This window comes from Pseudoliparis swirei, chromosome 2 (assembly GCF_029220125.1).
Source record: "Pseudoliparis swirei isolate HS2019 ecotype Mariana Trench chromosome 2, NWPU_hadal_v1, whole genome shotgun sequence".
NCBI lineage: Eukaryota > Metazoa > Chordata > Actinopteri > Perciformes > Liparidae > Pseudoliparis > Pseudoliparis swirei.
Genome location: NC_079389.1, coordinates 16,704,013 through 16,722,887, shown reverse-complemented (window position 1 = coordinate 16,722,887; position 18,875 = coordinate 16,704,013). Strand labels below are relative to the sequence as shown.

The following is an 18,875-nucleotide window of genomic DNA, read 5'->3' as shown; positions in this document are numbered from 1 at the left end:
ATGGAGTTGAAAGACAGCTGAAAATGAACTACAAATGAGGGAGCAGAGACAGTAGCAATCAGAGAGAGGAGGGTACACATATACTGTATGTGTCAGACAGACACCATCCCCCTCCTTTACCTTAGCAAACCCTGTCTTGCTGTCAGTGATGTAAGTCCAGTCTTTGCCGGTCAAGCTGTGCGCCAGTTTGTACTTCCTGACAAACGCTTTGCTCTCAGCGCTGGTGCTGCCCTCCAGCCCTCTTGCCCCCTGGGTAATGATGCCCCGCACCGTCTTGGGCACGCCGAGGTCGCTCTGAAACACAGACAAACATGATCCTTGTTGTTAGCTCACTCTCTGCACCGCAGACGCTTTCTAGATCCCCTGTTTATTACGAGAGCGTTGACTTTCCCTACAGCCTACGCAATCCATTCATTCTGGCTTTCCGTTGCAGAACGTTTAACAAGTTGCAAAGGCTTAAGAAAAAGGTGTTCTTTTCCTTAAGCCTGGCTCAACATGGGGTCCACTGTGAGAATCACTCTGTTGTTCTGCAGTCGCACGATACGTAACGGTTTCAGCACCCCCCCGAAATGGCCTTCAATTTCATGCTTTTTGGTGGTTTTGACAGTTTGACAGCCTTTAGAGGTGCTGTAGCAATTGACCATTATTGGTTTGGGTTTGCTCTAGTCTTTGTTTGTTTTTTCTCCTTTCTGACACATTTTTCAGGAATTCCTCACCAAAGAATGTGGAGAATAATAGAAGTAAAAGCAAGTAGCAAAATGTACTTTTTGATGCAGTAAAATGCTCTCTTGTGTGATGAAAACAAACAAACAAACAGTTATGTAGAACATGTACTGTGGTGTTAAAATAACTACACAAGCACAAAGTGACGTACCTGCAGCCATTCTTCCCCAGCTATGGGTTGTGTGGGGTTGGGAAACCAGCCTGACCGGCTGGCCACCAGCCGAGCCGCCCCCATGGAGCCATGGATGTCTCTCATGGACGATGCAGAGATCTGGGAATCTGGTAGCAGCCCAGACAGCATGCCTTGCAGCTCTGAGCAGGGTGCATCTAAACCGGACGCAGAAAGATGTCGCAATGAGAATACATTGTAAATATATCTTTCTACGTTATGACAAAAGAACAGTGTTCAAAGAATGTAAACATTGCATATTACTGAGAGAAAAGCAAAGTTGGAAAATGTCCCTCTGCTCTCCGTCCGTGTTTCAAAGATCACCCAAGCATAAAAGACTTGAAAGTCAGCTTCCAAGGAAAAGTAGGAGTGAAAAGGACCCTGTATCTTGTATTGGAGGTTTGATGTTTGAGCTTTGTTGAATTCTAATTTGTTTTAAATGGTCTCTGCATTACCAAACAGTAATAAAACTAAATATTTTATGGTGATGGATTTTCTATCTCAAGTCTATAAAATGAAAAGGTGAAATGAAATTAGAGACTGCCGGGGAAGTCTGCTTTGGAAACGGTCAGGAGTGATGGAAGTTAACGGGCATACACGCTATTATTATCATCCTTTAACTCTATTGGATTTTCTGTTCTCTCGGTTGATGCATTACTAAGCATCTAAGAATTAAAAAAACTGAATGAATGTGACTTCAAGGTCAGGAATTATTTAATATCAACGTTTGATCTCATCTTGAAGCAAAACTCTAGTGTGATGATGACGTGAATTGTTAAAACACTCCGCTGCTTTCCATCAACCCGTTTCATTATTTTTTCCTCCCTGCTGCTGCAAAGTTGATGCATAACTTTAACCGAGCTTCCAAAGGGGATCCTTCATGAGGAATTGAGCCAGAGAAATCCCGAACGGAAGCACTAAATGAGAGAGCGCTGCAGATCAAAGAGATGCTGTTTATTATACTGACAAATGTGTTTTAGTCCAACATGCATCAGAATATGTTATTGCCATGAATAATGACACAAAACAACAAAGGGAACACAAACGAGTGGCTATTGCTATCAAATGTAGGGGGTCAAAACACAAAGATTGGAATGAAGAAAAGAAGAGGAAGAAGGATAAAAGGTGAGGAAGGAAAGTTAGAGGACAAGGAGGAGATAAAAAAGAGAGACAAAGGGTCAAGTAGAAAGATGAAAAGTAGAGAGAGCAAGTGAAGAGAGAGAGAGAGAGAGAGAGAGCTAATTGACAGTGAAGGGTGACGGTGATTGATGGTGACATTCTTCGGGTCCACTCAGAGATGATGCCGTGACGTCCACAAACGGACCTCAGTATGGCAAATAATTAATCAATAATAAGCAACAACAGCTAAGCCATGCTTAAACTATCTTTTTTAAGCAGCTGCAGTCCAGCATTTGTATTTTTTTTAAATACAGGAGTGCAGTGGGAGTCGATGAGAGTATCATATGTGGAGATCACTGGAGCAGAAATAGCTAGAAATCACACACCAGCATAAGAGCTCTAAAAGCTCTTGCACACACACACATATATGCATAGACACACACGCATGCACACACGTATACACACACAAACACACACACAGCGATGCATGCACCAGAACATTGAAGTTGAATAGACAAGGTCTCTCACACTGCCACATGCTCTGTTCACACACACATACACACACACACACACACACACACACACATGCACACATACACACTGTGCTTTTCCTGATAACAGGGTCTTACAAAAGCTGTAAAGTACACCATAGAGTGCTCAACCTCGCCGATACGCATGTACACACACACACACACACACACACACACACACACACACACACACACACACACACACACACACACACACACACACACACACACACACACACACACACACACACACACACACACACACACACACACTCATATAGCTTTACAAACACGTACACTACATAAGCCTGGTGAGAAAAATAATAAAGGTCCCCAAAAAAATGATTGATAGGTGCTGCAGGCCTAAAATAAAGCGAGATTAAGGAAGGAGAGATGGAGGGATGGCGGAACAAAGGGTTGAATGAGGCAGGGACAGGGGAAGATTTAAGGGAAAGAATGGGGTGGAGAAAATGAGAGACAGGGAGAGGAAAGTGGGAATGGAAGCTGTCAGCAAAAGGCAATAGAAGGACAGAGGAGGAAGTAGAATGAGAGGGAAGAAAAAAACAAACGACATTGACTGGTGATAGGTAGAAGGCGAGAAATGAAAAAAGTAGAGAGACATAAAAATGTGATTTAAGTTAATGACATGTCACTGACTGACTGCTTTATGTCAGCCTTTATAGGCCTGTGTGGGGCATTATCACATCCCCCTGGCAGTGTGGTGGGTTGTGTGCTCGTCAATATGTGCAGGGAAGGAAGAAGAGAAGATACTTCACAGTTATTAGCGGGTACGCTTGGTTGTAAAGTTTCTCCGCAGGTCAGAGACATATCTTACTGAAAGTGTGGCAGAACAGTGTGGAGGGTGACGCACTCTGTCATCTCTCTTCACGAGGCCAGTGAAAGATTGGAGACATTACAAGGAAGCAGAGATGGGCAACACAGGGAAACTGGTACAGCCACAAGATGTGTTGAATGGGTTCTCACTGCTGAGAGTTTAGGAAAAAACCTACGGTGATGTATAATGCAATCTCAGGTGTTGAAAAAAGGCCGAAGAATAGACTGTTGGGAGACAAGAACACAGGCAAAGAAACCTGATGCCACACACACACACAAATATAGAACCACAAGCAGTATCATATTGTTTTGGTGTGATTGTGATTTGTGTGTGTGCTGAAATAGCCCCCCTAGATAAGAGCATATCTGTCCCTCTCAATGGTCACTACGATGGCAGCAGAGAGGCTCTAACCCAATAATGATACAGTGGAACTGAAAAACAGACACACACACACACACACACACACAGATTGCAACTCTCGCTTATACCATTTCTATGACACACAAGCACACACACAAACACAGACAGTCTAATTAAGTTTGATCTATTTATAGGATTGAGCTGATTATGCTGGTTGAAATCGTGTTTGTTTGCCAGGGCTGCAGATGAAAGCTGAGAGCCTGTCTCTGATGTTATCACCCACACATCACACTCCAGTATTATTCTATTAGGACCGAGTTTGTTTCTTTTCGTGTGCGAGTGGGAAACTGAGAGGGAGGGTATGTATATGAAAGGGCGAGGGCAAGAGGGTGAGTGCATGTGAGAGTGGGTGTGTTGTGTGCATCGTGAAATAAGGACAGGGAAGACTGAATAAAAGCATTGGATGGATTGATGGATGGACAAATTACCGAATTGTTACCTTCGCATTGAAAATGCCGGAAGGTTATGTTTTGATCGCCGTGTATTTATTTATTTATTTGTATGCGTGTTATTCGCAAAACTCAAAAAGTATTGAACCGAATCGCATGAAATTTGGTGGGATGATTGTTTATTATCCGGGGACCAGTTGACTAGATTTTGGGATCGATCGGGTCAAAGGTCAAGGTCAAAGGTCATGAACAGGTCAAAATGTTCTTGAATCGCGTGAAATTTGGTGGGATGATTGGTTATTATCCGGGGACCATTTGATTAGATTTTGGGATCAATCGGGTCAAAGGTCAAGGTTATGGAAAGGTCAAACTCTTTTTTTACCATAGCATGATACATTTGTGTCCAATTGGCATGCAACTAATGCCAAAATGTTCATAATTCAATGCCCAATCTTGTGATATGCGAAGGTATGCACTCTACCGAGTGCCCATTCTAGTTTATCATTAGATTATACAAATGAGAAAAAAAAGACCATTTCACATTCGCTTTCTTGTTCTTTTCCAGGAAATGTTTTATGGGGGAGTTATTTTGTTTGACTCGACCTACCTTCTGACCCGGTATAAAAGCCAAATATATCACTGGTATAAGGTTTTAGCGAGACCGCACCCGTGTTTTCACAAGAGTGAGTCCCACGAGGAGTTAAAAGTCTGAGAAAATCTCCAGAAGAAGATGCTGCTGCTGCTGCTGCGTCTTTCTTACCGGTAATCTGACAGCCGTACAGCTCAAACCGCAGAGAGATGCCGTTCTTCCACATCTGAGGGCGGATTCTTACAAAGCGGGCCAAGACGGGCTGTGGGATCCGATTGAGAACCACCTCCATGGCGTCAACGTTGGCATGGAAAACCTACGCAGAGAGAGGAGCAGACAGAATGGAATAATACGACATTAATGGCTGAAGGGATTTCCCCTGTTACCCTGTACAGGAAGGGCAGAGGGCAGGGCGAGCGACACAATTCAATGATGGATTGGACATGTTGGAGACATTTATGGTTCCCAGACGGTTCAAATTTGATGTTTTTCAGTGAAAAGTCACGACAACTCTTGGTTTGTTTGCTATGGAAGATGGGACATTCACCTCGACCCGTGAATGAACTGTAATACGTTTGGAAATCTTTTTACACTTCATCTAGCGCCATCGTCAGGTCCACATGTGCATTTGTATGTAACCTGTGGCTCAATTTCAAGATTTAATTTCTAAAGTCTATGATGTTGTCTCCAGGTTCGGCTATGGAGCTCAAGTCGTGTGTGAAAAACACAAAATCAAATGGTTGAGTTTAAGGGCTTTTACTGAACATAAAAATAAATCAAGTACACATATTTATAATGAAAAGAAACTTTGTCACAGTGGGCAGTTGTGTTCATCCAACTCGTGAGTAGCTCGCCATCTTCATCGGATACAAAGTTTGTATCTCAAAACCTGACCGCTGTCTGCACCCAAACGAAACAGGAAGTGACCTCCCTTGACCCGGAAATTTATTAGGACTCGGGTTCTGGATTGGCCAATTAACAGTTCTTCCTCCCTGAGCCAATCAGTGGGTTACACCTACCTTGGTTCATCACAGCTACCTGCAAGTCATCACGTTCCCATCAACCTCTTTCAGACTCCTTTAGTGCTAATTAGCTAATTGTAGCTACTAAGGCTACGGGGGCAAATATAACCCTTTAAATAAATAGTTACATGACCGAATAAGTTATGAATCTCATGTCGGTGGGTTCAGCGTGGAGCTGCAGTCAGAACGAGGTTAGCCTAGCTTAGCATAAAACTCCCAATCACGCAAGTGCATCTCGTCTGTTTAACAGAAATGTAACAGTAACAACTCGAAACTATCCTCATGGTCAACGGTTTGTCCAGTCTGACTACAACGGAGTAATGGTCCTCTTTCATGTGCACACACACATATGTGGATAAACACACACACACAGCAAATGTTTTCTAACACACTCACACACAGTGAGAGGGCATGCATTGTCTTATAAATCAAGGGTGCAAGTATGTGGGAGAGCATCCTCTTCTCACTTTCCCTTGACTTAACCACACACAGAGACACACGCGCACACACACACACACAGGAACACATTATCTTTACTTCTTCACGCACAGAGAGCAAAGAAAAACAGACGCTGTCGCCCCTCAATGCACTCACACAACATGATTCTCTCTCTTTCTCTCTCTCTCTTTCAACAGGAAGACACAGCTGGGCTTCAACTCTTCTCTCCATCATTTCACTGTCTGTCCTCTTTTCTAAATCTCTTTTCAACATCTCTTCTCCCCCACACCCCTTCTCTGCCGTGATGCGGTCCTGTTGTATATTTAAGAAGAAAATTATCTATCCTGTTGTTTCATTAGAGAACCTCAAAGGATGTTTTCCCTCTGTGTCTCTAACACCCTTTCTATTATGTTACATTAGTGCTGAAAACACAACATAATGTGTTTATTACTAAGAGCAGCAAACCTCATTCAACAGAGCCAAAGGCCTTGCAATTACTTACTTGGGTACTCATTTATAGATGTTCGCTTTGTTTCGCAGTGTGTGTTTCTCTGTGTGTAAATTCACTATTTTCTTCTTGTTCCCAATCCATTAAACTGCAGGACCTTTTCAGGGGTGACAAAATGTGGATGAAAGGGGTTTCTGGCTTGCAGGAACAGGAGCGGGCTAGTATGCCAGCTGGGAATTGAACCCATGACCCACTGGGTGTATGATACAAAGTCAGATGCAGTGAACTCACGCCCTTGCCATGGCTGTGACCAGTTAAATGATGGAAAAATGCCTAAAGGCCCCAAAAGACTTAATGGGATTGTGGAAGTGGTATGTAATTACAGCTGTGTGTGTGTGTGTGTGTGTGTGTGTGTGTGTGTGTTGGTGTGTAAAAGTGTAATTATGAAGTCTCACTCTGAGGAGTTGGAGGCTGGTGGGTGCTTTCTGATTTCCCTTGGTGCACACTGAAACTTTTCTTCACACACACACACAGACACACACACACACTATGTGCTTTTATGTGTGTGTACATCAGAGTGTGCACTGTGTGATTGTATTTGTGCGCCTGTGTTTTTACCTTGCAACTCCTTTACCATCTGTTCTGTATATCTGCTGTTTATGTTCTTGTTTGGTATACTTAAACACATTTTGTCTTACTACGATCAGCGTTCCTCAGGGTCAGCAAACAGAGCAGCTACTGCTCGATGCAAAGCGTTCACGGCTACAACTGCTGCTTTACAATCTCTTCGGTAAGCGGACTGTATTTTAGTGCACGTGAGTCCTGTGAGCGTGCACCACTGACAGACCACTGACCGCTCATACGGCGGTTACAACCGATAACCGATGCCGCCCGACCTCCAGGTTGCCTCCCAGGTTATCACTGTTAGCTCTGCAAGCACTGTTGCCGTTGTTCGCACTGTTTGGGCCGTTATGCCGGTTGGCTGCTAGGCGTCGGTTCTGCCGCCGCCATGTTGAGAGCCGTGTGGAGGCAATGAATCCTTCATCAACGAGATCTTCTGAATTTGGAATTCAGCATCTTGTCTCTTTCGAAAAGGCTCCTGTAACAATCAGTAAATGAACTACACCTGCAACCGAGTGCTCAGGTTATTATGTGTGATTGTGCGAGCGTGTGTGTGGGTGTGTGTGTGTATGTGTGGGTGTTTTTTGTGCAAGTTTGTTAATGGACCGATGTTTCTACCGGCGTGAGACAAGGCAATCTGACACCAGGAAAACTGGAAGGAACAGATACTTAACATTACACCTTTCTTTTCCTCTATCTCTCATACACACATGCACATGCACACGCACACGCACACACACGCAGGTCAATACAACAAGGACAAATGCTTCAAACTAACACTTAAAAAACAAAAGCAAGATAAATCTTCCCGATTCAAATGGTACTTTTATCTCTCAGTGAAGGTCAAAGGCGATGGACATGGAGTAAATACTGTTTTCTCCTTCATTTACACACACCTACTCTGCTGAATAACAATAGTGTGCACTGTGCAGGGCAGAAGGACACATTGTGTGGCTGCTTCTGGTTTATAGTCAAAAGTTGATGACCCAAACACGGTAACCACAGTACAGAAAAAGAGTAGCCTAGAGGAATATGTCCACCTCACGGGAAAGAAAAGAACAGGTGTGTGTGCGTGTGTGTGTGTGCGTGAGTGTGTGTGTGTGTATGTTCTGAACCCACAGGGCCACAACCAGTCAGCCAGTGAGGACCAGCTCAGACGAGCTGAATTATTCAAATGTCTGTGCTCCGTCTGTGTGTGTCTGTGTGTGTGTGAGTGTCTGTGTGTGTGTGTGTATGTGCATAGAGTTATAAAATAGTAAAACCTCCTCTCATTTCATTACACAAGGACGAATACACACACACAGACTTCGGGGAGGTAACCTGTGTGTGACAACTAAATCCTGATGTGTGTGTGTGTGACAGTTAAGTCACCAACCAAACGACACATGCCGCCCTTATAATATCCCCCTTTATCTCGTTTCCTCTCAGCTTTTCTTTCTTCATTTGTCACAAACTTTTTCCTCGTTCTACCCTTTGACCTCACACTCCCCCGTGCCTTTTTCCTCAGCTCACCCCCCTTCTCCTCCCACGACTCTGTCGTTTTATTTAATTTCCCCTCTCCTGACATCCTTACAGGCTGTGTTGCTGAGACCTCTGATCTATCCAGAGGGATTTGTGGTCGACACCCTCGTCTGTTATTCTCATTATTCCTCCTCTCCTCCATGCCTCCGTCTATCCATCCATCCCTCCTTCTTTTGCTCCGTGTTCCCCAGTGAACACTTCTTCTCTCCCTCTCTGCCTCTTTCCTTCACTCATTTGCTCGCCTATGAACCTCGCTTCTCTCCCTTCGGTTTCCACCTCTCATCCTCCCTCTTCACAGCTCAGTTTCTCTTCCCTCTATCAGTTCAATCCTTCACTGCTTGACCTTTTGTTTTCCATCTTAAATTCAATAACTTCCTGACACTGTCCTCTCATCACGATCCCTCTCCCTTCCTCTGATTCCACCCACCTTTATCCCTCTCTCTCCATCCATTCTCTCTCCCACGGATTAAGGTGGGAATAAGAGGTTTTGGTCTTGGCAGAAGTTCAGTGCTGTAATGGCCACAGGCAGCTCTGCCTGCAGCGATTCAGGACGTCTACATAATGACATTTGTACCACGTCGTGCTTAAATGTACCTCGACCGGCAGAAGGTCTCCGACTTCTCGAGAGGGAGTCAAACTAAGACAACATCATGTCTACACTTGAGACCTCATGTCACAGAAAATTGCTGCTTTTCCAACCTCCCATAAGCAGGCCCGCGGACAATTTTTTGCACTGAATCATAGATGGTTAAAGTTATTCTGATAATGTTCCTGTTTCTGTATCATACTCCCATTTTGGTGCTCTCATCATATTTCCCATGAGCAGTAAATCATTATCTGACGTGGCCTGATCATCGAGAGGGGATATGAGAAATGGCAGCTTCTTATTAAAAACAGGACCAGAGGAATACAGAAACATTTCTGGATAAACAGACAAATTGGCTAAGAATTGCCACTAATCCCAGAGAAACGGCAGAGCATACTGGTTCTGCAATGATGATTCTAATATAATCACATTCGGCTGGCATTCCCCTTGTGTCTAATACTTTCTGTCTGCTTTTTTCCCCTCTTCCTCTTTTTCTAGTGCACGTCTGGAGTCAGTACCTGTCATTTGTGAGTACAATGGGAACAAATGCTGTGTGAATATTACTTCTCCTCCTCTCCAAAAAGTCCCTGCACTTTAACACATATTCCACATTCCCCATCTGGTTCACCATTTGCCTTGAACAGCATTATCAAATACATTATAGATCACACAAATCACTGTGATGTTGTGTGACGTGGGCTGGCTCCCAGATGTTTGGAACCAGTGTGCGTGTCTCCGTGTGCACGGTGGCTGTTACTCATCCGAGACACACGTTAACATGCAACAAGCAGGCGTGTGTGTCTTCTGTTGTGTTGTGCACGAGTGTGTGTTTGCATGAGCACAGACAGTATGCTCTGATAATACCTTTCTTTTCTCAATATCCATGTGGCTACCATTTATTGCTGTCCTCCTTTCAGGACTGTTGCATATAAAACACAAATGTCATAATTCTTCCAGATTCACACACATAGACACACACACACATACACCAGTTTAAAGCTGAAGTCAAGCATTAAAAATCATGTGTTCGAACAGCATAAACCTGCCTGTCGGCCTCATGATGGCTTTCTCAGAAACATATGGGGGTAGGGAGAGCGAGTGATGGAGTGCCGAGGGAGAGAAAAGAAGAGGGATGGAAAGGAGTTCCAGAGTGGAGGGATACGATGAATGAAGATGTGAAGAGAGCAAGTGTGAGGACAAGGGAGGATTTGAGGGATGACAGAGAACTAGTGAACGAGCGAAAATGTCAGGTGAGAGACGAATGGATAAGTATAGTTCAGAGCCGGTTCAACCGCTGAAGGAAAGAGGAGTTGGGAAACTTCTATACACCCCTTGCATTATTCGAAAAAGCTACTGTATCTTGAGCTTTGCTCTGTCTGTGCTCTACTTTTTCCTCAGCTTCCTCTTTCATCTCTCCCTCTCAGGACAGATGAAGCATTGACACATGCATACCAAATTGCAAGCCCCTATGCAGTATATTCATGTTGATTTTAATTTTCACATAACACAATGTCACAAATAAAAAAAGTGCCCGTACACTAGACGCTCTGTCGTTAGACCCTCTGCATGGACAGGAAGAGCAACAATGGAATGATCCATCTCCCTGGACGGGAAGACATGCAATAGATGTTGTGTGTACAGAATAGAACAAGATCAAAGAATTACAATGTCAGTACGAAAAAATACTCATATCTGGTATCGTACAGATGAGATCAAGTGAAACAACTGAGGACCCTGAGCTGAACCATCAGATTACACAGCACAGACTGTCTCACCAGGGGGGCTCTTAGGCCCTGACCAGTTGGTTTGAGGATGTGCATATTGTGTGTGTGTGTGTGTGTTTGTGTGTGTGTCCTGTGACAAGGGAGGGATATTCAACCAGAAACTGCCTCTGATTTATTCTACACCCCTCCTCCACATACACAAACACACACACCAGATACACACAGTACCTCCCATAGGCATTCAGCCCTGAATGCATCTGTCCAGGGTTAGGGGGAATCAAGAGGGATTGTGGGTGACACCAACATCTGACCTCAAAACATCATCTTTAATAGTATCAAGGGTAATAATAGTATTGGATTGTTATAGTTAAATAGCCAGAAGTCAGCGAAATATTGCTATTTGTCAACACAAATGACTGATGGTTGGAAATTGATTGATTGAATTTGTTCATATGGCACCAATGAAACTACCACAATGATATATATTTCTGTTCAACGAAGCTTCATAGCTCTAAAAAAACCTTCCTTTACACTCACCTTGTCCACATTCGTCTACCATTCCTTGACTGCTGTTCTCCACAACTCCCTGTGTTGTATCCATCAACCATTTATCTGGGGGTGAGCTACCTCTCTAAGCCGTATGGACTCTGCAGTCCACAGAGGAACCCCGGATGGTCAGAGTGAATCTCCTGTTTCCTTCTCAAACTATACTGCACATCTGCATCTGTGCATGTATTAGTGGGTTTACGGCACAAAGCTTGACGTGGCGTTCGCCCGCAGGACAAACATATGTGACCGCCATAGCGGTGGGAGAACGGCCCTGATGGAAAAAACAGCCACAACCACTGGAACGCTCGTCTACTTTAATTGCAGTTGCAACCATTTTAAAGACCCTCTGTGCCGTCTGCTTCATTTCTACCCGGCCCCTGCAGATTGCAGCACACCGGCTGACGATTCATCATGCTTTAACACCAGTGAGAGAAACAGCTTAGAAACCTGTCCAAACAGGTCGGCATGCGGCAGAACTCTGACCAGTGAGTAACAGGAACCAGATGGGATGTGAAAAGCAGACCGTGCAGTCTGCTGTAAGTTTCGCTGCGTTCAATGATGTCAGCTATCGCTCGGAGCTCGGAGACGTGTGCTGATTCTGGCGTGGTCGTAAACCCTTCAATGAAGCCAACTGAGCGGATGGTGGAACAGTTGTAATTGCTGACACCGGTTGAATGTTGGGCTTGTGGTCAAGCGTTGCTGCATATATTCCATTTAATATGTTTATGTGCCTCTTGCATGAGTGTGCATGCCCAGGTTAATGTGTCACCTAAGAGTATCCAGACTTCTTACCTTTGCACCGTCTAATTTGTGTTTCAGGAATACGTGTGTGTGTGGTGTGTGTGTGTGTCTTTGTGCCTACCTTATGGTTTTTGCCATGTCTGTAAACCATCCAGTCCTCTCCGTTGGTGCTGACCTCCAGCTTGAAGGTGGTCACATGGTAAGCCTTTTGAGTTTCCTTTGAAATGGCGCCTTGGGTGGCGATGCCTGTAAGGACTTTTAAAGTATGGAGGTCCACCTGTTGGCAGGTAGGACAGAGGGGGAACAAACAACATTAATAAAATATTAAAAGGAGGCAAAGAAGCTAATAACTTATAATGAACTGAAATCCCAACCACATTCTCCAATCTCAAAATCTAATGTTAGGCCAGAATCCATGTCACACCCCTCCTGCTGGGACTCTTACAACAATAAATTGGTTAAACATAGACACAAACACATAAATATACACCTGGACTAATCAGCATCCATATCTCACCTTCACCGCTTTACGTTCCTCTCTCTCTCTCTCTCCTCGCAGATCGATAGTAATGACCTGGGGCTCATTTTAATTTCCTCCCATACAATAGCCATAATCACCTCCCCATCCTGATTGTGGATGCTACGCTACGTGTCTGTCATGCTGCGAGCCGTGTTGCATAATACATAGACATCATTGTGCACTGAATGCAGGCTTTAAACTCCTTTCAAGGTCCCTGAAGTTGTGCATTTGTTTTGCTCCACGGTGCCCAACATGAGCCGATCAAGCAGAACAACGTAGCTCTATAAAGCAATTGGAAGTAACAAAAGACAGATTATTTGTCTCTTTGCTCACTCAAATTGTAAAGAGAGAAAACAATATATTATTTTGTTGTGTTATTATGTTTTGAAACGACTAATGAGGACTTTCATATTTAAATTGTGCACTTATATCTGGGGTCCAACATGATTTCGTTGAAGGTTATAATAATTCAGGCTGTTCTCATATGCTGTTCGTCGCTATAGGAGACTGCTATTAATGTTCAGTGTGAAACCAGAAGTCAACGTTGATTTATTGAAATGTATTTACTATTTATTAAATGTATTCCATAGTTATTTCAACCCAAACCACAAACGTCCTAAACCCAAATAAGTAGTTCTGTTGCCTAAACCTTCCCAAGTTGTTTCCTGTAAAGATGTTTCATGTAGTTTATTTACAAAAGACTGAATGTATGTAAGGAGCGGATATTGACAGCTGTTGCTGAACATTTGCACGAATTATGAGGAAATAATTTCATAATAAATTATGCTAATTGTTCAATGAATTACACACATTCAGAAGTTACAATTACCAGGAGCACAGCACACCTGCAACTGTTTAAACCCTCAGGTTTAATGAAGGAAGTGCTCTTTACGTTAAGATACAAGCCTCGACTGTGCAGAACAAGAAGAGAGGCTGCAGACGAATAAAGAGCAGAAGATGAGAAAGGTTCCACTGTAGGTTATAACATTTATTCCCCACCAATGGAGCTGTTGAAACCTGTAGATTAATCAGAATGTGTTGTGTGTGAGTGTGTTTGTGTGTGTGTGTGTATGTGTGTGTATCCCACTGGGGTATACAGTACAAAACTCCGGGGGAGGTAAAATGCTGCGTTTGTTATCTGTCAGAGAGACAGGTCTTTTAGATTACTTCCAATACACACACACACACACACACACACACACACACACGCTCGCACACACACACACACACACCTACACACACACACACAACCACTTAGGGCCAGGTAGAGATCCACCAAGACAACTAATCGATGTTTCGGAACCGAGGAGAGGGGAGGAGAAGCGTAAGGGAGTAAGGAGAGAGATAGCGAGAGAATAGAAGGAGGTGAAGAATGAATGAATGAGCGAGTGAATGAGAGAGAGAGAAAGAGAGAGAGAGAGAGAGAGAGAGAGATATGCTAAGTGATCCTGCCTAGGGAAGGGTTCTCATCAATCACAGAGTTGTTACAATAACGGAGCCACCAGAACTCACATCATCAATCTGCACCACACCTCACTGGACCAGCCCAGAATGGAACAGAACAGAACAGAAAAAGATAGAACAGAACATAATCTCATAGAATAGAATGGAATAGAACAAAATAGGCTAGACCAGACTAGAATTCAATAGAATAAAGCAGAATAGAACGTAATATTACTGTAACACAGCGGGCCACATCAGAGAAAGTGCCCTGGAGAGAGATTTGAATGACACACGGGGCTCTTGAGCCAACGCAGTAATGCCACGACACACATGTCGGGGCTGTGTGGGCACACGTATCATCAAACACACACACAGACACGCGCACGCAGACACGCATGAACACGCTCAGTTACAAGAGACCAGGGGGGGCTAGCTGCAAGAAGGGGAGGCATGTTGGCATTCATGACAGCTGCTTGTCAAGGCAGGAGTCTGCACACGCACAAACACACACCTATGCACACAAACCCACACACACATAGAGGGGTCTTGCTCTCTGCAAAGCGTTAACGCAGCGGAACAGCTGAGCACCTCAGTGGAACGCGGCGACCCGACCACAACACCGGTGACCAGAGAGAGACGACGCGAGACAAGGGGACACTTTGATCTCAATTCTATGCAGAGATTGCACATTTCACAAGCAATGATTCAGAATCCGATGTCACTTCATGGATTGAGGCGCTTGATGGGCTGAATGTTGGTTACAAAAAAGAAAAAAAAGGATCTCCATGAAAAAAATATGGAGTCTTTCAAGCGATTCATGTTGAGCAACTTCTTTAACGTCAGCTAATTGTTAGGGGCGGGGGGGCGGGAGGGGGGGGGCGCAGAGAGTGAGTGAGCTGTCAGCTGCAGTTGAGGTGAAACAGCAAGGAAGAGACTGATGGGACCTTGGCCTCACGCTGCCTCTTGGCCACAGTCCCTTCCTGTGCTAGTCCAGAGTTTGGCTTCAGTAGAGCTGATCAGAACCGCCGCTTCTATTCCAAATCTGTCTGTGATTGTTTCCCCGTGTCTACGAATAAACAGGGGTCTAATCGCAGGCTTTAGATAGGATGGAATATGTTAGCTGCGCACAATAAAGCCTTATTCTTTGTTAGCTCCTCCGAGGTTTGACTGTGCTGCAGGATTTCAGAAAACTGAGAGTGAGTCGGCATAACCCTTGAAAAAAAAACAATTCAGACGTCGATGAGTTTTGTGACTCACAATTTAAAGTGGACAAGACTGCGTCTGGCATTGGGTACAGAACGGGTTTAAACTGATAGCTTAATAAAGGGAAATCATGGATGAGATTACACCTATTTTAACTTTTTTATCGACAATGAGTGCAGCTAAAAACCCGTGGGCAGTCTTTGCAGGGCTACTGGAAGGTGACACCCAGCAAGATAATCTGTTGTTTATAGAAGGTGTCTCATCGGAGAGCGCCGCGCAGGCTGGTTTGAATTCATTTCTGTCTGAGGGGTGAGTAAACCTCACACTCCCTTTCCCCTCTCACCCAGACTGCCTCATAACTCACACTTGGCACAGGGATGGCAGGAAGTTGGCACTGTGATAAAATATGGGAAACAATGCCTTACCCAGGCATCTAGCTGCTAAACCTTGATATCACTACACCTCCCACTCACTCGCTCGCTCTCGCTCCCACACACTCACACACACTGACACAAATATAGCTGTGGTGGAGTTATTACGTGTTACATGTCAATGCAAGGAGAAAAAAAGATGCAATTAAAATAAGAGTGCAATCTGTTTTTTAGTTGAGGTGGAGAAAACTTTTTCAAGATTAAGATTCATGCATTTCAGGATTGGGATGTTGGATAAGTGCCAAAAAGGGGGTAACGCCTCAAAACTTTTCTCAAATCAATCTGGTCTCCTTTAAATAATTTCTATGTTTTGCGAAATCATTTTTGTTTTTCAGTATTAGTGGCGCCACTCAGTCATACACGGTTAATAAACATCTAACAATAATAAAATATCAACTGCTCCCATGAAAGATTAGATTTTTATAGCTTTGAATGGAATAACACATTTTTATTTTTTTACATATCATCCGTCACTGTCAATTTAAATCCTACATGCTGTACATAGAGAATATAGAATAGTTTAGAACTTACAGCTTTTACTTTTCACCACGTGTGTTATTTAGCTTAGTTGTCTTTTATTTCTGTTTCCGTGGATGTGCACACACACATATATAAATAATTAATAATACATTAATACAATTAATAAGCCAATCAAATTAAATAAACATTTGTATAAGTTCACAGACACGTTAATTAATGTTTCCTTATTTTGTTATTGTGCTCATGTTTAATGGAGATTAAGCGATCAGTTAAACCTTTTTATATCTGTTCATATTCACATGTGAGTCATTGATTCAGGGTTGATGTGTCCATGGCAACCTTATCAATAACCTTTTCAGCGCAGCTCCAGGTAGCTAGACTCTTACCTGTATGTACTCCCTGTTGCTGTCTTCATTGGGCGTCCATCCGTTGTCATGGTAATTGAGGCGGGCCTGCCGTGGCAACCAGTGTTCATCGTAGAAACTTGACGAGGCTGTGATCTGGTCATCCGTGATCTTTCCCGACTCCATCCCGAAAGCATTACTACAGTGAAAAGCTACAAGAGGAGGGGAGGAGGAGAGGAAGAGACTTACACCCACGTTCTTGCATTTTTTACATTTATTAAATGATAATAAAAGAAAACACACTACGATGTTACTTACTCTCGCTGACTTCCTTGTGCGTCATGTTGTATCGAGCTGAGAAGCCATCTTTAGCCACAGCCATGTCCGTGTGGAAGGACAGAGAGAGAATCCCAGTAGATGATTGGATCACAGGGGGCACCCTGGTGCCGCAGTATCGACCAATCAGAGGGCCCACTGTGGATCAAACAAGAGGTATTGGATTAGCCATCAGTTAAAATCATGTATGAAATATGTCATCATATTATATATATATATATATATATGTATGTCATTGTTTGGTTAATTTGTTTCCGACTCTTGATATGCTGGTTACACAAGACGTTTTCTTTTCATTTCTTTAACAATCCTTTTATCCAATAATCCTCATATTTGTTTTTCTCTATCCTGTATGCTTGCAATGTATTTTTCTTTCTGCTGTTATCTTCATCACTCTTTCCTCCGCTGACATCTGCTCATCACTCCGCCCTCTCGTGTCATCACCTCTCCTCCCTCTATCTATCAACTCTATCTCTGGACATGACATGGTTTTACAATGTGTACTATATGTGTGTGTGTGTGTGTGTGTGTGTGTGTATGTGTGTATGTGTGTGTGTAAATCCTACTGTCGATGCTTCTCTAATACCACAACTTGTAGATGTCAACACAAACAGATGAATGTGATTTAGAGCCCTAGGGTGTGTGCATGCTTGTATGTGTGCATTTGTGTGTGTGTGTGTGTGTGTGTGTGGATGGGGGAGCACAGATAGTTGATTCATCCTGCTGGCCCCCCGCCCCCCGTTTTCTCTCTCTCTCTCTTTCTCTCTCTTACTCTCACATACACACACAAACACACACACACACACAGACACACAGCAATACTGTACACACACAAAGCGGCTTGTGGAGGAGGAACGGGAAAAACAAAGCCAACAATCGATCAGAGGTATTGATTTTTTTTCCCTTCTCTTTTGGAATCGTTGGACATTTGAAACTCTTGAGCAAATAATGGTAATACATCTTTTCTTCTTGGCGGTGAGGAAAAAGAAAAAATGAGCAAGGGAATCTCAAATCCACAGGGATGATTTCTAAAAATAAATGACCCATGTTTGCATAAATATTAAGGCCAACAAATTGTATATATTTTTTTTAATTCATATTTATGGCTTTCAGGCAAAAATGGCTCCATTTATTTTCCTCCCTCTGTGTTTATGAATTTAATTTCAGCCGCCTTAAAAATGTACAGAAGGTACACTCGTCCCTTCCCTGACCCCGGTAGATACACAGTAGATATACAGTAGTATATTTGGTAACACACACACACACTGATACCAATGTGTTGCTATGGATGGATGGGAGGGTGGAGCTTTGAGTTGGCCCTGTCATCATGAAACACAAACACACTCATACAAAATGCAGAATACAGACACACAAAACCACCATCAACACTCCAGCACATTTTAACCTTGTAAGAAACAAACATGGCCGTGTCTTTTCCCGCTCATCTTTTTCTTGCTCTCTCTTCCTGCGGAGGACTCTACACGCCTGCAGAGGTTTAAACTAAGTCCTTTACCTCCAAATCTCATCCTGTATATTTCCCTCCGTTCAACCTCCTCCCACTTCATGTTACTTTGCTTCCTTTCATTTTCATCCGCATTTCCTTCTTGTAGTCTCTCCCAGCATAAGCCCCTCTTTCTCTTCCAGCCCTACGTTTTTACCTTTCTGGTCATCTTCATGATTATTTTTTGGACTTT

General features: G+C 43.5%; 1 protein-coding gene across 4 annotated transcripts in view; it reads right to left on the bottom strand.

The window, feature by feature from the left end:
- Nucleotides 1-18,875, bottom strand: part of LOC130208722 (neuropilin-2-like) — an 88,005-nt gene that overhangs the window by 32,146 nt on the left and 36,984 nt on the right. For all 4 annotated transcript variants that reach the window (XM_056438007.1, XM_056438023.1, XM_056438016.1 and 1 more), the window contains exons 5-10: nt 17,164-17,319; nt 16,888-17,057; nt 12,546-12,701; nt 4,946-5,090; nt 875-1,050; nt 121-294 (exon numbers count right to left, since the gene is read on the bottom strand). In XM_056438007.1, coding sequence (XP_056293982.1) covers nt 121-294; nt 875-1,050; nt 4,946-5,090; nt 12,546-12,701; nt 16,888-17,057; nt 17,164-17,319 — 977 coding nt within the window. The remainder of the gene's footprint in view (nt 1-120; nt 295-874; nt 1,051-4,945; nt 5,091-12,545; nt 12,702-16,887; nt 17,058-17,163; nt 17,320-18,875) is intronic.